Source organism: Aspergillus pseudodeflectus (genome assembly GCF_044049435.1).
Source record: "Aspergillus pseudodeflectus strain CBS 756.74 chromosome Unknown BJX68scaffold_1, whole genome shotgun sequence".
Classification (NCBI taxonomy): Eukaryota; Fungi; Ascomycota; class Eurotiomycetes; order Eurotiales; family Aspergillaceae; genus Aspergillus; species Aspergillus pseudodeflectus.
The window spans coordinates 1-21,203 of NW_027263777.1; the positions used below are offsets into that span (position 1 = coordinate 1).

At 50.3% G+C, this 21,203-nt stretch overlaps 8 protein-coding genes across 8 annotated transcripts; 6 read left to right on the forward strand and 2 right to left on the reverse strand.

Moving 5' to 3' along the window:
- The first annotated feature begins 143 nt into the window (after nt 1–143).
- On the forward strand, nt 144–2,025 carry BJX68DRAFT_222083 (putative proline racemase). The gene has a single exon (XM_071037929.1). It carries the CDS (start codon nt 482–484, stop codon nt 1,694–1,696), a length of 1,215 nt encoding a protein of 404 aa, XP_070905357.1. The 5' UTR covers nt 144–481; the 3' UTR covers nt 1,697–2,025.
- Nucleotides 2,026–4,336: 2,311 nt separating this feature from the next.
- Nucleotides 4,337–8,585, reverse strand: BJX68DRAFT_222086 (putative importin beta-4 subunit). Its single transcript, XM_071037930.1, has 4 exons — nt 8,250–8,585; nt 5,867–8,192; nt 4,918–5,645; nt 4,337–4,866 (listed from the first exon to the last, which is right to left on the reverse strand). Exons 1-4 carry the CDS (start codon nt 8,293–8,295, stop codon nt 4,688–4,690), a joined length of 3,279 nt encoding a protein of 1,092 aa, XP_070905358.1. The 5' UTR covers nt 8,296–8,585; the 3' UTR covers nt 4,337–4,687.
- A 40-nt stretch (nt 8,586–8,625) lies between these two features.
- ncr1 (sphingolipid transporter NCR1) lies at nt 8,626–13,046 on the reverse strand. Its single transcript, XM_071037931.1, has 3 exons — nt 12,664–13,046; nt 9,146–12,599; nt 8,626–9,091 (listed from the first exon to the last, which is right to left on the reverse strand). Exons 1-3 carry the CDS (start codon nt 12,922–12,924, stop codon nt 8,988–8,990), a joined length of 3,819 nt encoding a protein of 1,272 aa, XP_070905359.1. The 5' UTR covers nt 12,925–13,046; the 3' UTR covers nt 8,626–8,987.
- Nucleotides 13,047–14,427: 1,381 nt separating this feature from the next.
- BJX68DRAFT_102 (uncharacterized protein) lies at nt 14,428–15,296 on the forward strand. The gene has a single exon (XM_071035746.1). It carries the CDS (start codon nt 14,733–14,735, stop codon nt 15,213–15,215), a length of 483 nt encoding a protein of 160 aa, XP_070905360.1. The 5' UTR covers nt 14,428–14,732; the 3' UTR covers nt 15,216–15,296.
- Nucleotides 15,297–15,367: 71 nt separating this feature from the next.
- Nucleotides 15,368–16,837, forward strand: BJX68DRAFT_222094 (uncharacterized protein). The gene is made up of 4 exons (XM_071037932.1): nt 15,368–15,669; nt 15,745–15,773; nt 15,830–16,337; nt 16,407–16,837. The coding sequence occupies exons 1-4, from the start codon at nt 15,619–15,621 to the stop codon at nt 16,602–16,604; spliced, it is 786 nt and encodes a 261-aa protein (XP_070905361.1). The 5' UTR covers nt 15,368–15,618; the 3' UTR covers nt 16,605–16,837.
- A 445-nt stretch (nt 16,838–17,282) lies between these two features.
- Nucleotides 17,283–18,142, forward strand: BJX68DRAFT_222096 (uncharacterized protein). The gene is made up of 2 exons (XM_071037933.1): nt 17,283–17,348; nt 17,407–18,142. The coding sequence occupies exon 2, from the start codon at nt 17,842–17,844 to the stop codon at nt 18,133–18,135; it is 294 nt and encodes a 97-aa protein (XP_070905362.1). The 5' UTR covers nt 17,283–17,348; nt 17,407–17,841; the 3' UTR covers nt 18,136–18,142.
- Nucleotides 18,143–18,679: 537 nt separating this feature from the next.
- Nucleotides 18,680–19,361, forward strand: BJX68DRAFT_112 (WSC domain-containing protein). Its single transcript, XM_071035924.1, has 2 exons — nt 18,680–19,121; nt 19,183–19,361. Exons 1-2 carry the CDS (start codon nt 18,827–18,829, stop codon nt 19,305–19,307), a joined length of 420 nt encoding a protein of 139 aa, XP_070905363.1. The 5' UTR covers nt 18,680–18,826; the 3' UTR covers nt 19,308–19,361.
- A 577-nt stretch (nt 19,362–19,938) lies between these two features.
- On the forward strand, nt 19,939–21,103 carry BJX68DRAFT_222098 (SDR family oxidoreductase). The gene has a single exon (XM_071037934.1). The coding sequence runs from the start codon at nt 20,057–20,059 to the stop codon at nt 21,011–21,013; it is 957 nt and encodes a 318-aa protein (XP_070905364.1). The 5' UTR covers nt 19,939–20,056; the 3' UTR covers nt 21,014–21,103.
- Nucleotides 21,104–21,203: the final 100 nt, after the last annotated feature.

Genomic DNA, 21,203 nt, shown 5'->3' on the forward strand with positions numbered 1-21,203 from the left:
AAATATCGAAAAACTACGAAGAATATGGGACTACGAAGAATATGGGGCGCACCCATAAGACGAAGGCGGTTGGGTGCAGCAGAAAGGCACGGATACTTGACCTCCCCAGACCAAGAATCTTGTGCTATTATTTCCTAAGTCAAGCTATGAGCCTTGAGAAGCGCCGAGATTCCACGTTTCCCCTGCCGCGACCGAATTGGTCGTTTCCATAGTGGCTCGACAATGGGTCACCTTCAGAGCCCCCGTCCTCGGCTTTATCGCCATTTGACTAATGTGATTATTGTATATAAGAGCACATCATGGTTTGTTAGGCCACAGAGATATCTCAAACTCATGTTGTTGGCGAGGCGTTGGAGCAGTCCGAGCAGTGCTCCACCATGGCTCCTGAGAAGGCGGGGCAACTTTCCTGTCTCTTCAACACAGCTCAGGTTTGCAGTCTTTGACAATTCCGACGGAAGCAATACCAGACCAGCTCTACGGCATGGACATCGCCCAAGGCTTTCAGTCACACCCCTCAGCAATAAAATGCATTGATATGCACACGGTTGGGGAGCCCACACGGATTATCTACTCGGGCTTCCCCGCTCTCCCAGGCCCAACTCTGCTGGATAAGCGCGACCAGGCCCAGAAATACCACGATGGCATCCGCAAACGCCTGATGCTAGAGCCCCGTGGGCATAACGATATGTACGGTGCCATTTTGATCAGCGAGACAGAACTCGTGCAAAGCGGCGAGGCTCACATCGGCGTTCTTTTCACTCATGCCGGAGGCTTCTCAACCATGTGTGGGCATGCGACAATTGCGCTGGGAAGGTTCCTTGTTGATACGCGAGACTTGAATGTTTTCCCGAAGAGAAATGAGTTGGTTGTGGGCACTGCTGAAGACGGGAGAAAGGAAGTAGAGGTTCGGCTACATGCACCGTGTGGAGTTGTAAAGGCGCGTGTCCCCGTAATCGATACTCCAGACGGTGGGGTAAAGTCTGATCCAACGCGAAATGTTTCATTTCTTTCGACGCCTGCGTATGTTGCTGGTCTCGAAATTGAGGTGGAAATCCCAGAAAACATTCGCTGGGCGGAATTGGGAGCCAAAAAGAGTATAAAAGTTGACATTAGTTACGGAGGCGCCTTCTACGCACACGTAAAGGCGAAAGACCTAGGGTTCGAGAAAGGACTGGCTGGAGATGATACGCAGATGAAGGCGATGGCCAGTGCAGCGCGCACCCTGAAAGGGTTTCTCTCTACCTGCCCACCGGTGGTCCAAGCTCTGCGGCGTGCAGAGGACGAGAGACTCTCCTTTTTGTATAGTGTCATGGTGGTTGATGCGGAGCTGGGACATCGTCCTAGCAATGTTGAGGGCACAGAAACGGGGGTCTGCTTCTTTGGTGACAGAAACCAGGTTGATCGATCGCCTACAGGATCTTGCGTAACGGCCCGCATGGCTTTGGCTCACGCAAAGGAACTGAGAAGCATAGGGCAGCGGTGGGCCTATAATTCTATCGTGTCGAATCATTTCGAGACTGGTGCTTTTTTAGCGACTATTGTCGAGGAGAACGTCCGCGTGAAGGGGTACGAAGCAGAAACATGGCCTGCAGTCGTGGTTCGTGTTGAGGGCGATGCCTTTTACGTTGGGGCGATGACGTTCGTCCAAGAACCGGGCGATATCACAAGCGAGGCTGGATTTACCCTGGATATCTGAACAGGTCACTGAGTACTTCATTTGCTTCGGTCACATCACAAATGTATCTAGAAGTACTCTAGAGTCTCTGGTGCGATATGCTTGTACTTCCTTTGTTAGCTCGCACAATGGGCCACAGATCTCTCATTGAATTGAGAACCCCAATGTTCAATGACAGGAACTGGCAATCCGCTCCGAATGCTGGTAGCCAGTCAACAGACAGGACAGCCAATTGAATGACGGAACTCAGTACCAACGTGCATGCAACGAAGGGAGTGTAGTCGATGACCGGGGTGGTAAGCATAGCAAGCTTTGACAAACCAACGGCTCCATTGACAACTTTCGCCCGTGTGTACCTGGAGATTGGCAGAACTAGTGGAAATGCCAAGAAGATGGGAGCAAAAGGTCTCCCTAGCGCTCGGCAAGAAGGCAAGAAGGTAGGTAGGAGTTAGGGTAATGGAGGTAGACGGAAGCCAAGGCATGAGCATATAGACCTGAAGGAGTACCCGATCCACCTCACCACTATTGCCGATTATTGATTTTAGACGTGGGTTCCGGTGGAACCAGGCCGCTATAGATGCGTCGAGCAAGTCCAGCTCGTATTGGGAGGACGGAGTCTCGGCTATGAGAAGGGATTTTCGGAGCACTGCAGCTACTTCAATCCTTTATGCTCGCGAAGAAAACATGCCGTTGTCATGAGGCAGGAGTTCCCTCTCGAGATCCCCCAAGGTGGGCTGGAGCCGATCAACTCGAGCATCAGTATACTCATCTTCCTCACTAGGGAGGGGTACATTGGGGCTCTCAGTCATATTAAACTGTAGAGGGCCATCAACTTGCCCTGCAGCAAGGATGGTATCAATAACGAACACTTCCCACCACGTTCGGCGGACGCTCTCGGCTTCAATAGGATTTTCGAGCCCAATCACGTGCGAGAATTCTCCTCGATGCTTACCGAGCTTCAGACTGTTGTGTATAGCCCTGGTGACACAAAGCCTTGCGTTTTTTGGATCTCGGCGTCCATGAGAGGATATTGACGGAAGCTAATAAGCCTGAACTTTCTCCACGGGAAGATAAGCCTCGTCCAAAGATATCAACAAGTTGGTCATATCCTGGCTTATATAGCCTCATTCCCACTTGTCTTCGGGCACGTGTATACCTTCTCTCCGGGCCAGAGTGGACTAGTGCTCGTCGGCGTCGCTATAGGCTGCACACTCGGCGGTACCATACTAATCCTCATCGACCAAATCGTTCACAAGAAATGCAAGTCTCGTCACGGCCACGCGAACACACCACTACCTCCTGAATTACGCCTCTGCGGTGCAATGGTGGGCAGACCACTTATGCCCATTGCGTTATTCTGGTTTGCCTGGTCCGCTCGTTCGAGCGTACACTGGATAGCTCCGGTCTTCGCAACAACATTATTTGGATGCGCGAATATCCTTATCTTCGTATGGCGACGCCTTCTCCGTCTTCCAATAATTCTTTTAATCTAACAGCTTCACTCAGGTATCCTGTGTACTATATCTCACCGCGATATATGGTGTCTGATATAGTGCGTCAGCCCTAGCGGCCAATGGCTTCCTTCGCTATACACCCAGAGGATCATTTCCTCTTTTCACACTTCCCAGTAGGTCATTACATATCCTTAAGCCTTGGTTTATTGACCACATTCATAGTGACAATAACCTCGGTACAGCTGGGTTGGCAGCCTGCTCGGGTTCCTGGGGATAGAGTATTCCATGATTGCCCAGTGTCTGTCGCATCACGCGGAGTATACAACTGCCCCACTATTTCGGTGAAGCTCCGCTACATCGCCAAGGCCAGCCAATCGAGTGTCTACTTACCCAATATATAACAGAGGAGTAGGATAAAAGTCCATCAGAAACATCAAGAGTATCCTCATGAGTCGCTTGATTAAGTGTACCTGGTGAGCATTCCAAATAACGACATAGGACTGAGGATACGGAGTAAATCGTCTCGTCCTAAGACATATTTGAATGTACCCCAAAGTATACGGAGTATCACTCTACGGAGTGGAAACAGGACAGGCCAAGAAAACCAAGAATAAATACAAGATGCATAAATATGTCAAAGGTATAGCAAGGCTGAAATTCACGATCACTGATTAACAAACTCAAACTCCACTCCATAAAAACCTCCCAATTCTTTGGCGTAGATTCGTTAGGTCTGTAGACGGAATGCCACAGCCCACACCGCCACATCCCAATCCCGTCCTATGCTATCCTGTCCTGGATCCTGATCAGCCTCGATCACAAACTTCTATTCGGGGACCTAGAAAAGGAGAACAAACCATTCACATAACAGTGCAGATACAGAAATCACACTCTGTATCGCCGCAGTCGCACCCAAAGCATGGCCTCGAAACACCCTTGATGGGTTTGGTGATGGAGGAGCCAGAGCTGGAGCCCGAGGACGGGAGGGTGAAGTTGACCGGGGAGGAGAAGGAGGAGGCGCCCATTTTCAGCTGATGGGGATTTCTATTGTTTTTTTTTTTTCTTCTGTGGGTGGTGCGGAAAGGAGAGATCTCTTGATGGTAATTGCGATGTCCGAAGACTGAAGACGAGGAGGATATAAAAGACTGACGACGCACGATGACGCAGGCAGCAGCAGCCCGACCTTATACTACGGGCTGTTATTGGGTCTCCACTGAATCCACTTAGGTTGCTACCTAAGAATAGCGCGGCTTATCATTACTCTACCAAGAAAATGTGGCTGGCACAAAACGTTATTTGCAGACGAATAAATTCGCAAAGGCGTTTCTAGAAGTAGTATGTACAATTCAAAACTTTTGCTTTCAGCGGTTATCTTTCCCATTCATAAGTCATTGCCCGAGGCCCATTCATCACTCTGGCAGTCCGTGGTCATCGCGCACAAGGCTCACCGGCCTGGCGCTCCGGGGGGGTATCTTTCTAACTGTCGTCCAAAACGTGTTCACTCTATCCATTATTTAAATTGTTTGGTTGTCCGTAACTCATCAAGAAGCGTGGGTAATCACAGCTGCTCAGCCCAGGGAGCGGCGCCGGGCTGCATTTGGTTCAGCCACTTGACGAGCTCAATGAGCTCGGCACGGCGCTCGTCCTCGAGCTGGTCGGCGTCGCCGCAGAGCACAGACTGAAAGACGGGGAGGAACTGGGGAGTGAGTTCCCGGATAGTGGCATCTTCCCATTTGTCTGCGTCAAGGTTAGTCTTGTTGTCAGAAGATACTTGCGGGGAATACGTACACATCTGGCAGATCATGCGGTAGAGAGGGTCGTTCTCCTCGTAGTCATTCTTGAGGGGCAGGATCGAAACGAGAACAGGCAGGACCTCCTTGATCGGCACGTTCTCACGGTACTTGAGAATCATGCGGCTAAGGCAGCCAGTGGCATTGTCTTGTAGGCGGGAGACATCCTGGTGAAGGCACTGCTCCAAGCGGCTGAGGATGGTAGGGAACTCCTTGACAATCTCGTTGGAGTTGGAGTGCTCGACGAGGCGGCCAACGGCGTAAGCAGCGTTGGACTTGGTCTGAGGGTCCTCATCGCCCAGGCGGTGAATGAGAAGCTTGAGGAAGCCAGGAGTGAACTGGGTCGCAGCCGCGCCCATGCCATTGATGCACTCAGCGAGGACACCGACAGCAGTAGCACGCTCGATGGACTCGGTGCTGCCAGCGTAGCGCAGGACAATCTTCTCGAAGACCTTCCACAGCTCCGCGAAACTCTCACCGAGAGCTGCAGCCATGCCGGAAACGACATCGAGGGCAGTGTCAACAACGATCCAGTCGAACTCGGATGTCTCTTCACCGGCATCGACGTCATCTTCGACGTACTCGAGCTGGCAAGGGTGCTTCTTGGTGATGATGTCCGTAATCATCGTGATGACATTGTGCAGAGTAGTCTCGTTGGCGATCAAGGCGGGACCACAGAAGCGGAGGTTCTCCGCCATGTTGCGGTTGATGTCGGCGACGGTAGATCTAGGTTGGCATTTGTTAGTGACCCTCGATCAAACCCAATGTTGAGTGTCAAGCATATAATGATAGTGGAAATAATCAGGAGTAGATAAACGTCTTTCACATCAATCACGCTTTGCGTGTCAAAGTGAGCTGGGTTAAACGAGTGATTTCATCATGTAAATCGGAATGTGGATAGGAAACGCAAGCGCAGCTGCGAGATAAAATGAGAGAGAGAAACGTACCGGTCGTCTTCTTCCGTCCACATCTTGAGGGTGGCAGTCATGAGGATCTCGCCGAACTTCTGGACCTCCTTGGCGGGCTGGACCTGTAAGGGAAGACCAGGCTTCCATTTGGCCATCTGGCCGGTTTCCTCAGCAATAGTGAAGAGCATGGCGTAGGATCGGTGCATCGTGCTGATAGTGGCCTTGCGGACACCCTCATAAGGATGCTCAGCAAGGGGCATGACCATTTCAATAGTCTTCTCAAAGTAGGGAAGGTAGGCGCTCCTTGTGTGAGTGACGAGATCGCCAATGATCTCAATAGCGATTTCCTTCTCAAGAGCCAGAGGAGTGGTAGCGGTGATATCATCCCAGTCATCCTCATCGTCGAGGTCGACATCTTCAATCTCGCCATCCTCACCGACGGGCTCATCGTCGTCGTCAGCGCTGGCAACCTTGACCTTGCGGCCGGCGACGGTGACTTCCTGACCGATGAGATCCTTGGCGGCCTCACCGAGTGAGACCTCAAGATCCTCCTCGTCCTGTTCAAGGCAATTGAACAAGCCCTTTACTGCACCGTCGAGGAATGTAGCAAAGTGCTCACCATAGACCTTGGCCATGGCGCCCCAGAAGATGTAGGTGCTCTCCTTCAGACGGGAGTGACCCAAGTGAAGAGCCTCCTCAGTTGCACGCATAAGCGGCTCAACGTACGGCTGGTAGCGCTCAGGTCCGGCGGCGGCAGCCATCTCGCCCATAGCATCAGTAACACTAGCACGGAGGTCAAGCTGCTCCTCACTATCCTTGACGGCAGCGAACTCCTGCAGGAGATGCATGGATGTGTCGAAGAACGGAAGGAAAGCGTCACCAGCGGAGGAGGCGAGAGATCCAAGGGCACCAGCGGCGAGGCCCTTGATTCTGTAGTTGGGATGCTTGAAGAGTTCGTGAAGAATGGGAACCAAGCGATCCTGGTAGGAAACAACGTCCTTCTCATCCAAGCCATCAACAACGGCATCAATGGCACTGAGACCAGCCTTCATGATGTCGACAGTCGGTCCCTCCTCTTCACCATTAGACTCTTGCATAGCACTGGCAAGGTTCTGGAAGAGCAAGGGCATAAGCTGGGCGTGCTCACGGTTGAGGTCTTCAGTGAGATCGTCGGCCAGCCGAGCAACTGTGTGCAAGGAGGCCTGACGGACCTTGAGCTCCGGATCGGCAAGGAGCTGCAGAACCATGGGCATGATCTCCTTCATCTGGGTGCTGATGAAATCGGGAGCGCCCTCCACGACCATCCCCAAGGACATGATACCCGCACGACGGTAGTCGGGGTTGCTGTTGCTGAAGTACTGGCCGAGGGAGTGGAGCAGCGGGACAACGACCTGACTAGGAGGCAGGCTCTGAGCGAGCATATCGAGCAGACCCAGAGCAGAGCGGGCAGGGGTGATATCGTCATCGTTGGGGGATGCATCACCAAGCTCGGTGACGATCTGCAGAGAGGTACGGGCAAGCTGCTCGCCGAGACGCATGCCCTGGATTTTGAGCTTGCGGTACTGCACGCACTGCATGAGGAAACTGATGGCCTGAGTGCGAGTGTCCTCCTCAACTTCGGTGTTGGCGGCAATCTCGTTCATGAAGATAACCAAATCCTTCAGGTGCACGGTCAAAAGAGCAGGGTCAAAGCCGAGAATTGTCTGGAAGACCTCAAAGGCCTGCATGATGCGTTCCTCATCCTGCTGGTCAATGGCATCCTTGAGGACAGCGACCATGGAGGGAACAAGTTCCTGGAACGCCTTGACAGGAGCCTCATTCTCCGCGGAGTCGAGGTACATAGCCAACTTGCTCAGAGCGAGCAAAGTGTTGATACGCACTTCAGGGCTTTCGGGATCACGGATGGTCTTGCTGAACAGATTGAACAGCTCCTGGAATTTCTCCTCGAAACCTTCGCCCAGTGTTTCCAAGATGGTGAACAAAATATACATAGAGACAGCACGCTCGTCCTTGTTACCACCGTCTGCTGCACGAATCAAGAAGTTGGGAAGGTCGGCCCACTGGCCATCTTCAAGATCAACCTTGGCAACGGCAGAAATGACGCGAGCAACGGAGTGGCGGACAAGGTCGTTGCTCTCGCTAACACCAGAGCGCAGGAGCTGTTCCCGGAGGGCAGGCTTCTGGCCATCCTGCACCTTCGCCCAATGCTTGCCCACAAGGGAGCGGGCTTCAACAGCCGCCAATTGTTTCAGCTGAACATCCTCGTGACCGGTCGCAACCTGGATTAGGAGGACGAGGGACTCGGGGTGTTTGTAATATTCGCGTTGAAGAATGCCAGTGGCCTCCTTAACGTTACCCTGGGAGGCTATCTTGGGAGTTAGCAAACGAACAAATAATATCGGGGCCATTGGCTAGTACTTACGATTCAGAACAATCTGCAGCTGCTGCAAGAATCGTTGCTGGTCCATGATGGACTTCTGTGTTGTGAATGTCCTTTTGAAAATTTCTTTCAGTCGGAAAAAAAAAATTGTAGGCGGGGTTAATCCCTTAGGCCTCAATACTTATTGAGGACTTGGCAAGGGACTGAAAAAGGCTGTCTGCACAAAAACAGACAGCACAGGGGGTATCACAGAAATACGAACAAAAGAAAAGAGAAACAAAAAAGGAAAAGAAGAAAGAGGATGAGGGAGAGGCAGAGAAGAAGAATGGATTGTTGTGGAGGGGGAAGCCCAAATAATTGAGGAAGAAAAAAAAAATTTAGGGGGAGCTCAAAGTCTTGGCATGATCATGTGAAGCTCCACTTTTCTACACAACGCTTTGTTCTCCTGTAAATCGATAGAGGACGCCCAACGGGTAAGGCTTTTCAACGGACTTTGGTTATTATCAGTATAGGAAGAGGCAATTGATTCAGGTAGTGGTACAGTATGCTAAGGTTGGTATGGGTGACAAGCCAGAAAAGCACCAGGCCAATGAAAAATCCTAGAACGAACATGACAGCCAAACTCCAATTCAACCAGATGCTACTCCTCGATTCCTCGTAATCTAACAATAAAGATGAAGGAAACAGTGTATATACAACAGGGCCACATCGTCATTGTCGTATGCTGTGAGACGCAGTTGCCATATGAAGGTGATGCTCCGCTGCTGTGCAAACCATGAACTAGTATTCGTCCGAGTCGTAATCATCGTCAACCAGGAGAGAGCGATAGCCCCGAGATGCAAGGTTTTCCTCTAAGCCCCCGTCTGCCTCGGGGTCGGCGTATCCTATAGAAGTATTAACAGACGTTTGAGAGGTCATACCTGATCGGAGTAACTTACCCTCTCCGCCGAAATAGCTCAGCGCTACCGGTAAGAATATGAGCGCGTGAGTCGCTGCAAAAACAATGAGGGCCAACCACACTCTGAAATAATAAATCTCAAAAATCTTGCTTCGAGTGAACGCTAGTACGCAAACTCCAAGTAGCTTGGTTATGGTGATTCCGCTAAAAACGCTGCCGCCCACATTCACCAAGGCGGTCCACGCACGAGCGTCTTTGCCCCGGAATCTAGTCGGCGCTGTATCCATAATCGCGCGCGAGGGGAACATAAAGGCTCGCGCGATATGTGCACAGAACTCGACGCTAATTCCAACGCAAATCACCAAGTTCACGAGTGAGACGGCGTTCAATGAAACGCCGGCTATGGCCATGGAACCGATAATGTCAACCACAATCATCACGACTGTACCGGTGACAACTGCGCCCGTAGCAACCGAGCCGAGGAGGATGGAAGTGATAGCAAATATAATAGCCACGGCAGATCCGAGTAGAGTGCCCGCCAGTTGGACGATTGAGACATATTGATCGAAGAAGATGTATGACTTGGAGTAGGGGAACACATCGATTCCATGTTCTTCTGAAATTCCTCGGGCAATTCGGCGAGCAGAGACGTAGGATTTGATGAAGTCATCTTGGGTACGTAGTGGAGTGTGGGACGTCCTGAAGTGGCTTGCATTTGTTGTGACGCGTTTTGAATCGAAGACAAGGGCGCTGCTGTACGGTGCTTTTCCACCAAGAGGGCAGGATGCATCTGTAGGAGATTCGATCCATTTCTCGAGGTAATGGATAAACTCCTGGCCTTCTGGCATTCCATACATGGTGATATTCCAAGCAGGCATCCTGTCCTCAAAGCACAACTGATCATCCTCAAAGCAGCAGTCTTGCTGTGGATTCAGCCAGTAGAAGAAATCGTCGAGCCAACTAGCGGTAGCACCCGAAATGTAAGAGACGTTGGACCGTTTCGATTCCTGTTCGAGGACGAACGCTAGGGAGTATTCTTCACAAGAGGTGAATCGCCCACAGAGCTGTTGTTGATGCTCTCTCTGGGTTACATTCACATTCCGAGTCACAAAGTAGACAGGTGGACCGCTGCCGAAGTACTCACTCAGGTCATCAAAGTACTTAATGAGATAGGAATCACTCGGAAGGGCAATGCGCTGATCCAATCCCAGGGCGACTTCTGGAATTAGAGCCAACCCAGCAGTTAAGATGCCTAGGAAAATAATGACAACAAGGACCTTGAATCGGCGGTTAAGAAGGTGAGGCGCGTAGACTTTGCGGATCAATTTTTGCAAAGCACTTTCTCCATCTTGATCGTCGAATCTCCGATCCTCCGACATACCGGAATGGGCCTTGCGCACAGTGAGGCAAGGAATGCAATCCGCACGGAGGCTTTCGACGCGCTTTTGGTTTAATGCAAGCACAGATATGAACATTGTGACTTGCAGAATCGCGTTTATAAAGACAGCTCCTGCCGCATAAATAGCGAAATTTCTGACGGCGGGCATGCCAACAAACACCCCCAGGGCAAAGGCGACGGTTTCTGTAATAGCCGAAAGGAAGATACTCGGCCCAATTCGACCTATTGCCCTCGAAATGCGCTCATCTATCTCTTCATCCGGATGGCTAACATTCAAGCGCTCAAATTCATGGACGATTAAGAAGATATTGTCCACGCCCACAGCTAAGACAAGAAAAGGAATCACCTCCGCGATGATCAACGTCACTTTAATCCCAGCTGCGGAGAAAAGACCGACTGACGCCGACACTGACATCAGCACAATAACAATTCCCACAACGCCAAGGGTGAACTTGGACTGCACTAGAGCATTGGACGGATTGCGGACCAGAGACTTCCAGGTCATTGCCACTGACCCAAGGGCCAGAGATGCATAAATAAACATGATGATATAACTGATGACCACGATCTTAGCATCAGTGTTGCTAGACTTGTTGAGCTCCTGCTCAACACTAGCTTCGGTTGAAAAGGAGACTCGAAGCCCACGTTCTCTGGCTTCCTCCTGAACAACTTGGAAAATGCGCTTGAAACTGTCCTCCCAATCCATAGCATTGGCCTCTTCAACAGATCCTTGGGCATGATTGTTGACAACCCAAGTCACGACCAGTGCCTGGGCATCAAGAATACTTTCCGCGCCCTCGTAGCCACCTAAAATCATCTCTGGCCTAAGGGGCTGCTGGAAATCCGGCAGACAGCTTGGATCACCTGGTGAATTGGTACAATGTGACAGGCGTTCTTCCCAGGTATCCGGATCCAGGTTGGACACGGACCCTCCAAAGTAACCCGTCACCGACTGAATTACACACGCATCGCCAGTGGGCTTGAAGCAGATATCGTCTAAGGTCAGCCCACGGTCTAGAGAGATCATACGGCGAACACGAGACTCAACGTCGAACCACCAACTCAGGGTGTTGTAATTGAGAACCCGGCCATCACTAGCACTGGAATTATCGTTAACGAGGAACGCCTGTTCCGCGCGATAGAATGGTCCAAAGTGCTCGTCGAAGAACTCCTTTTCTTTTGCCGCTGCAGAGGTAGGGCTGACCCACAGGCGCACGGGATCCGTCTCCACTGTGAAACGCAGCCAGCCCAAACTCAACAGTACGACGCACAGAATGCTGGAGATTATGGTAATCGCGGGGAAACGAGCACATACTGAACCGATGCGGCTGAAAACGGTTTCGAGTATGTTGTTGAGCTTATAAACACCATGAGGATATTCCAGATGCCCACCCGCGTGGACAATATCACCATCGTCTTCGTCATCACTCGGGTTTGGGTCCTGAAGAAGGCGTACTCTTTCGGGTTTGCGGTATCGTCCTTCTTTGTATGTGAAATAGCTCGAGAACCCGGCGATAGCAAGCAAGAAGATCGAATAGATGAGAATAACCGTAAACGACATGCAAGGCAGCAACCCCACATGGCATTGTTTCTCCGTTTGTATTGCAGGAAGCTCAGGACATACATCAGGACAGTCGACGCAAGAGCAGCGGTATGCTGGGTCGGCATCGTTGCAGGCCTTGGTGTGGATCGGTAGAGCTTTCATACCTTGAGAGTCCGCGCGAGGCTCGGTTCGATAATTAATCTGGAATGGACTTCCTAAGAACTTCTTGTCTCCGAGGAATTTCATGAACTGAGTGTAATTCTTCGCGCCACCTCCAATGAAGTCTATTGCCTTGCCGCCCGAAGCACCATTTTTGACGTTCTTGCAGCTGTCGTAAAACCCGCTTTGATACTCCTCTGACCACAAGTTATCCAGTTCCGTGACCAGATCCTTCCCGGAACTTCCAGGCTCAGTTTGTGTGACATTGATGAAAAGCGATTGATCTGGTGAGCATGTGAAGGTGCAGAAGATATTGAAGAAGTTGTCTTTGCACGCTGGGCAGGACGAGATGATTCCTTCGGCGAGTTTCAAGTTGCTGGAGAGGGCATCGATCTAGCAAGCATGGCTTATTAGTGATATGTTTGCCGAAAATATCAGTCTGATACAGATGACTCGCCTGTTCCTCCTTGCAGCATACTGGCCCGTCCTTCCATTTATCGCCGCACAGATTCACCAGTTTCTCCCTAACAGTCGCTTTGGGTTGCTCGGCGAGGCCATTATCGGGGCATGGAAGCTCTCCACCAAAGAACGACTGCTTTCCACAGTGGCCTCGGATGGCACATCGCCCCGCTTCGTGGATTTTCGTCTCGCCCTGCGCTATCGACTCCGGGAGCAAGCTCAGAGCTGCGCCGATGGGGATCAAGCGGAGTCCCCGCATCGTTTAATGGATGAGCTAATGTCGCAATAGTACAGACATCCAAGCCAGATAATAATAGTAGAGGCTCAGGAGCACAGTAATACGTAAGGAGAGGACCGAAAATTGTCACGGCGATGCTCTCGTGTTTGTTGGAGAAACAATCAAGTGGAATGACGGATGACGATCGGGTGCAACAAGAGCGCCAAGACACTACGTAAGCGGAGGCTCAGACAATAACGTATTCCTGGTTCAACACTGTTCCTCGGTTCCAGAACCTCCGCGCTAACGCCAGGCACGCGCCCAGGATTTGCATGATCGAGTTCAAGCTGGACCAAAAAATACCTAGTAGTAAGATCCTGGAAAGCATCGGTACTTTCGACACGCTGAAAAACAGGTCGGTAGTGGTACACTTTTCGTGGGTTATCGTTCGAATTGACAATGAACCGCTGACTGGTGCTCATGGATACTAATTAAATATAGGCTTGTCGATCGATGTCATAGTCTTTGGAGAGCCATAATATGGTGTGCAAAAAGTGCCATGAATCGAATATCGGTTACAGATGTATATGCCCACAGACAGTGGAGCGAAAATTGCATCACCTCTTGAAAACTCGGGGCGTGTTGTCCCGTCTCTGGCTTGAAGCCACAGGCATCAGGCTCTAGATGGTCGGTCAATAGGCAGACCCGTCTAACTAGCCCAGCGCGCGGATAGTTCATGCCTTTGAATGGCAGCTCTTTCTACTGCAGGTGCTCTTTGAGTTTTCGAATAGATTTATACCAAAGCGCTAACAATAATGTTTGTTCTTCCTAATGGGCTGTTGAAGCTCATATTCGACGACCTCGAATCCTACCGAGATGCCGCTAATGCGCCACGAGTATGCAAGCCGCTTTTACTCCCTCGTTGACATGTCCACTCATCAAAAGTACAGCCGGATTAGGCTCCGGAAAAAGGAGCGGCTCCAAGCGGGATTGAATATGCTCTCAATCCTCCGGAAACCATATTTAGGGAAATATTTACGACATATAGAGCTTGATCAAGCGCCTGCCTCTAGTTATAATGGGTCTTTCGATTGGCCAACGGCACCCCCTGCGCCAACAAACCCGCAACCACGGGGCTCGGAATTCCTCAAGCAGGCAATTGCCCAGGTCGGATTCGAAGAGCCCGAGAAGAATACGGCTGTGTTGGATACTTTGCTACTTGATCCAGGCACAATTTAGTAGGCTCATGCTCAACCATTAGCAAAGAGATAGGCTGACAGTTTAAACAGACAACGCGATACGATGGCATCTTACGCCCCAGCGTTGGCTGCTCTACTTGTCTCGGTTTCTCCGAATTTAGAACCCCTGACGCTTTGTCCCATTAGGATAGATATAAATATATAGACGAGTCGGGTGTTCCCCGAGACATTTTCCTTCTCAAACACCTTCTCGAACAAATCCGTTCAGGCGATCAATCCACTCGTTACCTCCAAAAGCTACGCGCCATCGAATTTCTTCCAAATTCAGATGAAATGGCGATTGACAGTCGGTCCTACACTTCATATGACATCATCGAGCCTTTTGGACCTTGTTCGGAAGCTTCCAGCTCTTGAGAGTGTTGCCTTCAATGAGATCACAGACCACCACGCTGAAACAGACCCAGTGCCGAGATCCTCCGCAAACTATAGTAGGATCTCAATCAAACACTCTTGCCTGAGCCCCGATGCGCTGTGCGGGGCAATCGAGTCAGCAAAGCGACTGAGGAACTTGTTTACTCCATTGGCGGGCGTGATTCGCCGGATGGTTTACATTCTACAGTTGATCTTGATGCCTATCTTACATCGCTTCTCATGCATAAAGACAACATTGAGTGTCTATATCTCAACGTGGACGCAACCCTGTCTCTCAAAGAACTCCTCAAGCCAGCCGGGGACGATTCGGTATTCGCATCCCCGGTTGAATGTGCTTGGAAAGTATTCGACAAATTGAAACACCTCGCACTTGGAGCTCATACTCTCTATTACTACACGTCTGAAACTAGCAAAGATCATATCGAGATCCACTCGATTGCTGACGGTCTGCCACCGAATTTGAAGTCCCTGCGAATATATGGTTCCCGGAAGGGCAGTAGCTCAATGGCCCGCTGGGATTTGCCCAATCTCGACTTGGACGCCCATATCTCTAGATTCATGGGGGAAAGAGAGTCAAAGATGCCTAACTTGAAACGCATTGAGGGGGTAAACCAATGTATCCCTAATGCCGAACCAGTTAAAGACGCTAACAACCAGCCTGAGCTCATATGTAAGCGAGAAGAAGGATCTTGGCCTGTGTAGGAATATTAGATGTTGCCGTTCTTCACGCTCTTGGTTTTCAATACTAGAATGATTAGCAGTCATACTATACTGGTTCGTCCCAATCTGTCAGAACACTTGATTTGCTCGCCTCATCAATAAGCCACCGTAGATACTGTTGATGTTCCGATTCTATTGAAGCTACTATGCACTAGATACAAGCAATTTGCACGATCCACGGGTTGTATCGGGCCTTGAAAGGCAGGCCACCCTCCTTGTGTAACAATTGGCAGTACCCCGCCTTTGTGCAGCAGACACAAACAACTCAACCTCAATCCCAAACTTCCAGGGCTCCTTCATCATAATATTAATATTCAGACCAACCTTGTCGGTAACTTTGGCACTGTCCCTTCTACACTGGTCAAAATAAGAAACCAATCTCAAGATGCCCATCAACTGCGACATTTCATCTGCCCTTTACCCCCTTCTCTTTCTAGTAAGCGGCAGTCCCAACATTGAAATGGGCACTCTTTGCTTTCCAGAAGTCGAAGCTAATGTTTATTGCCTACAGACCTCTGCAATTTCTCTCGTCTTTGGCGTGTACGTCCGACTCTCAACTCCTACCATCTCGCTCACTAACACCTTCAACCATCTAGACTTTCCTGGACGCGTACAACAACCCTCTTCCTCCCGCTTCCCTCCTGGATTCCTGTCCTCGCAACCCTCCTCCCACCGCTCACTATCCTGGCAATCGCAAGCAGCCACTTCCTCTCCCGATCGGCATCCTACACACGACCCCGCTGGACTCAACCCCTCCAGCTCCTCAACCACGCCCACACAATCCTCCTATCAATCATCGCAACAGCCGCCCTCGCATACCTCTACCCCGAGGACATCCTCACCTGCCACCTCAACAACCAATGGCAGTACTTCTTCCAACACAAAGACGCACGTGCGATCCGCGCAATCCAAGACCGCTACCAATGCTGCGGTTTGAGGAGTATCCATGATCGGGCGTGGCCGTTCAAAGACCGCGATCATGGGGATGATGCCTGTGAGCAGCAGTTGGGATATCGGCGGAGCTGCTTCGAACCGTGGCGCGGCGTGCAGACGCGGACCTCGTGGATGGTTGTTGCGGCCGTGGTTTGTGTTCTAGTGGTCAAGGTTTGTTTTCTTATTCTCCTGGCTAATCGTGCCGTGGTCTGTCTGTGTTATCTCTAATGCTTGGTTTAGATTGCAGTGTGGCAAATCCCCCGTAGGAGGGCGAGTTGGATGAATACGCGTGTGTTGGAAAATGGGGGAGAGCCACGGCGGATTCCAGGGCCCGAATTGGAAGAGGGTGAACAAGATCCCGAGGTAGACGGGGAAGCCAGAAGGGCATTGTTACCTCGATCTAGGCCTGGGAATGAGAATGTATGGGATGTCGAGTGAGGAGTTTATTTTGCCTTATCCTTGATGGTAGTTGATGGTCCATTTTTTCGGAAATAATGGTTGAAAACGATCTTGTTTCAATTTCTGAGCGCTTTACTTATTGGGTTGAAACAAAAGATTTCTCAATATGTACTTAATCCCTTCCTAGTCAAACACTCTGATATTGACTACAGGACCGTTTTGCTGCGCTTTCAGAGAAGAAAAAAAGTGCTATATATTCGAGTTCATCATCATACATTCAGAGATAATTGGTCTTGTTCAATCTCTCACACTAATGAACTGGTATGAGCCATGGAATATTTGGGTTTGAGTTTGTTTTAAGGAATCGAGTTGCTAGCTCTACACGGATTGAGATATCGCGCGTCAAGAGCTTTTCTCTTTCCACTCTTCCTTCCCCTCACATCTTCCATCTCTCTATCTCACAAAATTCCGTCACTCGTCTTGCCCAGCATAATTTTATTTAGACAAGTTACTCTGCCGTTTGAACTCTACATTCTCATATTCTCCTACCTCTCGCCACGAGATCCGCTAGCTTTCCTGCATGCTATCCCTTAAATCGCCACTATCTTTCCTTCGCGACACCTTGCATACAGAGACCGTCATGGGACCACGGTCATGCGTTTATTTGCCCGCAAAAGCAACAATGTCCTGATTTTCAGTGATCTTGTCTCCTCCGGAAGCCTGCCGACCTGCACCCCCAGAACCACTCCGGTATGACTCCTTTGATGTACGCAGCCGCCAAGGGTAATTATCCCACCATTCTGTTGGAAAAGGACAAAAGTGGTCTGAATATCATGGATAGCGCGGCTCGTCCGCCCTCTCTTACGCGGTTGAAGGAGGCTTCGATGTAGTGGTATATCTATTGCTTGCACAACCTTCAATTGATATCAATGGCCCAGTTAATCGAGCTCGGAACGATATCCCTCTTTTGTGCGCCATAGAAAGGGGATATCGCGCAATTGCAAGGGCACTCTTACTCCATCCCGAGACCAAGATTAACGGCGTGAGTGATAGCCTCACACCACCTTTGATCAAGGCGATCAGAAAGCACGGTGAAGAGCTCGTGGAATTCATGATTCTGAACCGCCCTGACATAAGTCTCAGTTCTATGCATGGTAGCTCTTAGTTGCCATTGCCGGAGGCGATCATTCATGGCCTAGATTCAACCTGTGAGCTTCTGTTGGCTCAGGATACGGTCCCAGTTAATTTCACTGGTCATGTGGAGCAAACACCACTTATGAGTGCTGTGGTTAACTGGAACCTTCATGCCATGAAGCTACCCCTAGCGCGAAATGACGTGGATATCGACAGCGTTGAGTTTGATGGCCGATCAGCCCTGTCTCATGCCGTCGAAAGGACATCAAGCTATGTTCGACTACTTTTGCAACATGGTGCGCGGCCAGACCTGGAGGAGGAAGATGGCAGAACTCCAATGTTCCGGGCTATTGTTGCTCCACTCGACCGAAGTGAGATACTAGAGGTACTGAAAGCTGCAATGACCGCCAAGGATACTCTAAGAGGAGGCCTTTGATCACGAAGTTCTTTATCGCTGTAGATATGTCTATCGAAGCACTCTGTGTTTCGTAACTAGTTTCATTGCAGATTATATCTCTCTATAGCTTCAACTCATATTTTCCGAAAATATCTTGCTGCTATTTCATGGGTTACGCTATCACCTTCTCAAGCACTATACTATTTGAAACCAATGCCTCTTCCTTTGCCACTTAGGGCTTACCTTGAGCCTTGTCTTTGCGCCGAGCGGCTTTGGACTTTTGTTTTTTCTATTACATACTTGTAGGCACCCGTGAACAGGCGAGCGACGGTTACTGTAGTACGTGCGTAGTTCCTGCAGGAGGCCCTGGGCCGAGTGCACCGACAGATTGTTGTAGGTGCCCGCGGCTCATATGACCACAATTTCGTGGTCTTGTAAGATATAGAAGCAACTCACGGTGATTATAGAGTGCCAAGCAGTAAATTGCCGCCCTCCAGCCCGAAATATGATTGGCGGGTATCAGCAGAGAGCAGGATCCGATATCAATTCGAGGATGATCGTCACTAAATCCCTTGGCTTTTACCATGGATCGAGCGTCATTGCCATGCGCCGATACCAAAGGCTCAGCCCCCACCTCCACTGACTCGAACATTTGCAGCAGAATCGGAACGTCATCATCTCGACCCGAATCTCACGTTCGCCAAAGCCATCACAACTGAGATTACAGGCAATGTTCTCGGCCAAGCACCTCAACGCCTTCTATCACGCTATAGTATGCACTACAGCTGCTCGTTCGATTCACTATCTAGGCTGCTACCTCGATTTCCCCGGCTTAATGAACCTAGGCCCCTCTATCTACCAGTCTGTCGGTCACTGTTCAATGAGCTGTACACAGCGCGGCAGCTCGGTTATGGGTCTCAGAAATGGTACGGAGTGTTGGTGTGGTTTCTCGTACCCTAGTCCGGAGGATGCTCTAGATCCACGGGCTTGCCATCTGCCTTGTAGTGGATATCCTTTTGATACGTGTAGGCTGCTTGCCCTCTAGGGGGATACCCAAGTAAAACTATATGCTAATTGATTTCTCAGGTGGAGGCCACGATGGTCTCAGCTACTATGAGATCGAGCATGCCACAGAGACAGCAGCTGACTACGCTCCGACTCCGACTCTGCGGCCGACATTAGCAATTGAAGCTCCGATACAGATTTGTTAGTTAAAAAGAAATAAGGACTATCTAGAGCTCAGCATTCGTCCGAGTCAGCATTATGTCCGGTAAACTGGAGTTCAGTCACTATGTTGGATATCGCTCTAATGTTGTTTCAAGCAATTCTCTTGCTCTAAAAGGCGGGTATCAATAAAGCCATTTTCTCTAATCAATGAGATCCGTCTGTTGTGTTCGAAATATAGGTACATGATTACGGTAATACATTGGGGAACCCATATCTTAGGATCTTGTTCAGCACCACCCACCGCTCATGGTATCCTAGACATTGCCCTTTAGGCCTAAGCTTGACCAGTGAATTTACAGCTAAGCCATCGACGTCAAGTCAGAATCTGATACATTTGGAGACACGGACTTCGGGGGCGGGATGCAGCATTAAACCCCGACGGTTTTGGTGCAATTCGAGCCTACAGTTCTACTTATATCCATAGCTCCCCGGTAACTCCATTTATTAGGAGTTTCGACTTGTAGATTTGTAATGCAAAAATAATTAACTAGCTTGGCCGTGGGACTTGAGACAGAAAGGGTTGTAGGACGGACAATCCTGGTTAAGTCCTAAGCCCGCCGCCAAAGTCCGTTTGTTATTCACTGCAGTACAGAAGATGCAACACAAAGTAGCTACAACACCAGCACTTATAAAACTGTGATTGTTTCCTCCTCCATGTCTCTCTGCAACATATCCCTCAACTCGATCCTCCCGCCACCTTCCAACCTCTCTCCTACACACTTTTCACCCCACCATGCCGCAAAAGGTCTTTATCACGGGCGCCACGGGTTTCATCGGCCGCATTGTCACCGAACTGGCCGTCAAGGAAGGCTACGATGTCCGCGGTCTCTCTCGCCGTGAGGAAGGCGACGCACTTCTCAAGACTCTCGGCGCAACCCCGGTGCGCGGCGACCTCCAAAACACCGAGCTCCTCACAGAAGAGAGCAAAAACGCTGACATCGTCCTCCACCTCGCTTTCGACCATGACTTCTCCAAGCCCTACGTCGACCTCATTGCTCTTGACATCAGCTCTGTGAGCGCCCTCGCCAAAGGCCTGGAGGGAACCAACAAGCCCCTCGTCGTCACCAACGGCACAGCCGGTATCCAGCCTGATCCCAACGGCAGCGAAACCGACGAGACAGCCCCAATCGCAGAGTTCGGCTTTGGAAACCGCCAGACCGCTGAGGATCATGCCCTCAAACTTGTGGAGAAGGGCGTGCGCGTACTCTCAATCCGTCTCCCTCAATATGTCTACGGACGCGGTAACCGCACCGGCTTCGCAGCGCAGCTACTTAAGCTTGCTATCGACTCGGGCGAGTCCGTCTACATTGGTGATGGGGAGTACTGCTTCTCGGACGTCTACGTCGATGACGCTGCGCAGCTGTACCTCCTCGCAGCTCAGAAGGGCAAGGCTGGCGAGATCTTCAACGGCACCGGCAACACCACTATCACATACAAGGCCATGGCTACTGCGATCAGCGAGGCCGTCCAAGTCCCCACTAAGACTATTACCAAGGAAGAAGCCGTTCAACGGTGGGGTCCATTTTTGGCTGCATTCTTTGGCATCAGGAATCGTGCAAGCAATAAGAAGGCTGTTGAGACCTTTGGTTGGAAGCCCGTTGGACCAGGATTGCTTTGGGAAGTCCGCTCTGGGAGCTATGTGCCGGTTGCGGAAGAGTTTAGGAAGGCAAAGGATGCTGCTGGGCTTTAGTTGGTACATTTGGATGATACATTGATGTGTTTTCAGCTTCCGGTAGTTCATATCTTTTCTAGATGTATTCTATATCTTGATGAACTTTTATCTGATGACCTCATCCTACCCTTACCTGCATAATATTGAGAACCAATGCAACAAACCAACATAATGGGCCGCAGTCTAGGGTTTCAAATATCCTGTAGCG

Bases quoted from the DNA above. Each gene is read 5' to 3' on its own strand.
- BJX68DRAFT_222096 (XM_071037933.1), top strand. From the start codon at position 17,842: ATGAGTGCTGTGGTTAACTGGAACCTTCATGCCATGAAGCTACCCCTA.
- BJX68DRAFT_222094 (XM_071037932.1), top strand. From the start codon at position 15,619: ATGCCCATCAACTGCGACATTTCATCTGCCCTTTACCCCCTTCTCTTT. The intron at 15,670-15,744 runs GTAAGCGGCAGT...TATTGCCTACAG, and splicing joins TTTACCCCCTTCTCTTTCTA to ACCTCTGCAATTTCTCTCGT. The intron at 15,774-15,829 runs GTACGTCCGACT...TCAACCATCTAG, and splicing joins ATTTCTCTCGTCTTTGGCGT to ACTTTCCTGGACGCGTACAA.
- ncr1 (XM_071037931.1), bottom strand. From the start codon at position 12,924: ATGCGGGGACTCCGCTTGATCCCCATCGGCGCAGCTCTGAGCTTGCTC. The intron at 12,600-12,663 runs GCGAGTCATCTG...CATGCTTGCTAG, and splicing joins TATGCTGCAAGGAGGAACAG to ATCGATGCCCTCTCCAGCAA. The intron at 9,092-9,145 runs GTAAGTTACTCC...ATACTTCTATAG, and splicing joins GAGCTATTTCGGCGGAGAGG to GATACGCCGACCCCGAGGCA.
- BJX68DRAFT_222083 (XM_071037929.1), top strand. From the start codon at position 482: ATGGACATCGCCCAAGGCTTTCAGTCACACCCCTCAGCAATAAAATGC.
- BJX68DRAFT_112 (XM_071035924.1), top strand. From the start codon at position 18,827: ATGTTCTCGGCCAAGCACCTCAACGCCTTCTATCACGCTATAGTATGC. The intron at 19,122-19,182 runs GTAGGCTGCTTG...TTGATTTCTCAG, and splicing joins TGGATATCCTTTTGATACGT to GTGGAGGCCACGATGGTCTC.
- BJX68DRAFT_222086 (XM_071037930.1), bottom strand. From the start codon at position 8,295: ATGGACCAGCAACGATTCTTGCAGCAGCTGCAGATTGTTCTGAATC. The intron at 8,193-8,249 runs GTAAGTACTAGC...CTCCCAAGATAG, and splicing joins GCTGCAGATTGTTCTGAATC to CCTCCCAGGGTAACGTTAAG. The intron at 5,646-5,866 runs GTACGTTTCTCT...ATGCCAACCTAG, and splicing joins TGGACGGAAGAAGACGACCG to ATCTACCGTCGCCGACATCA.
- BJX68DRAFT_102 (XM_071035746.1), top strand. From the start codon at position 14,733: ATGCATAAAGACAACATTGAGTGTCTATATCTCAACGTGGACGCAACC.
- BJX68DRAFT_222098 (XM_071037934.1), top strand. From the start codon at position 20,057: ATGCCGCAAAAGGTCTTTATCACGGGCGCCACGGGTTTCATCGGCCGC.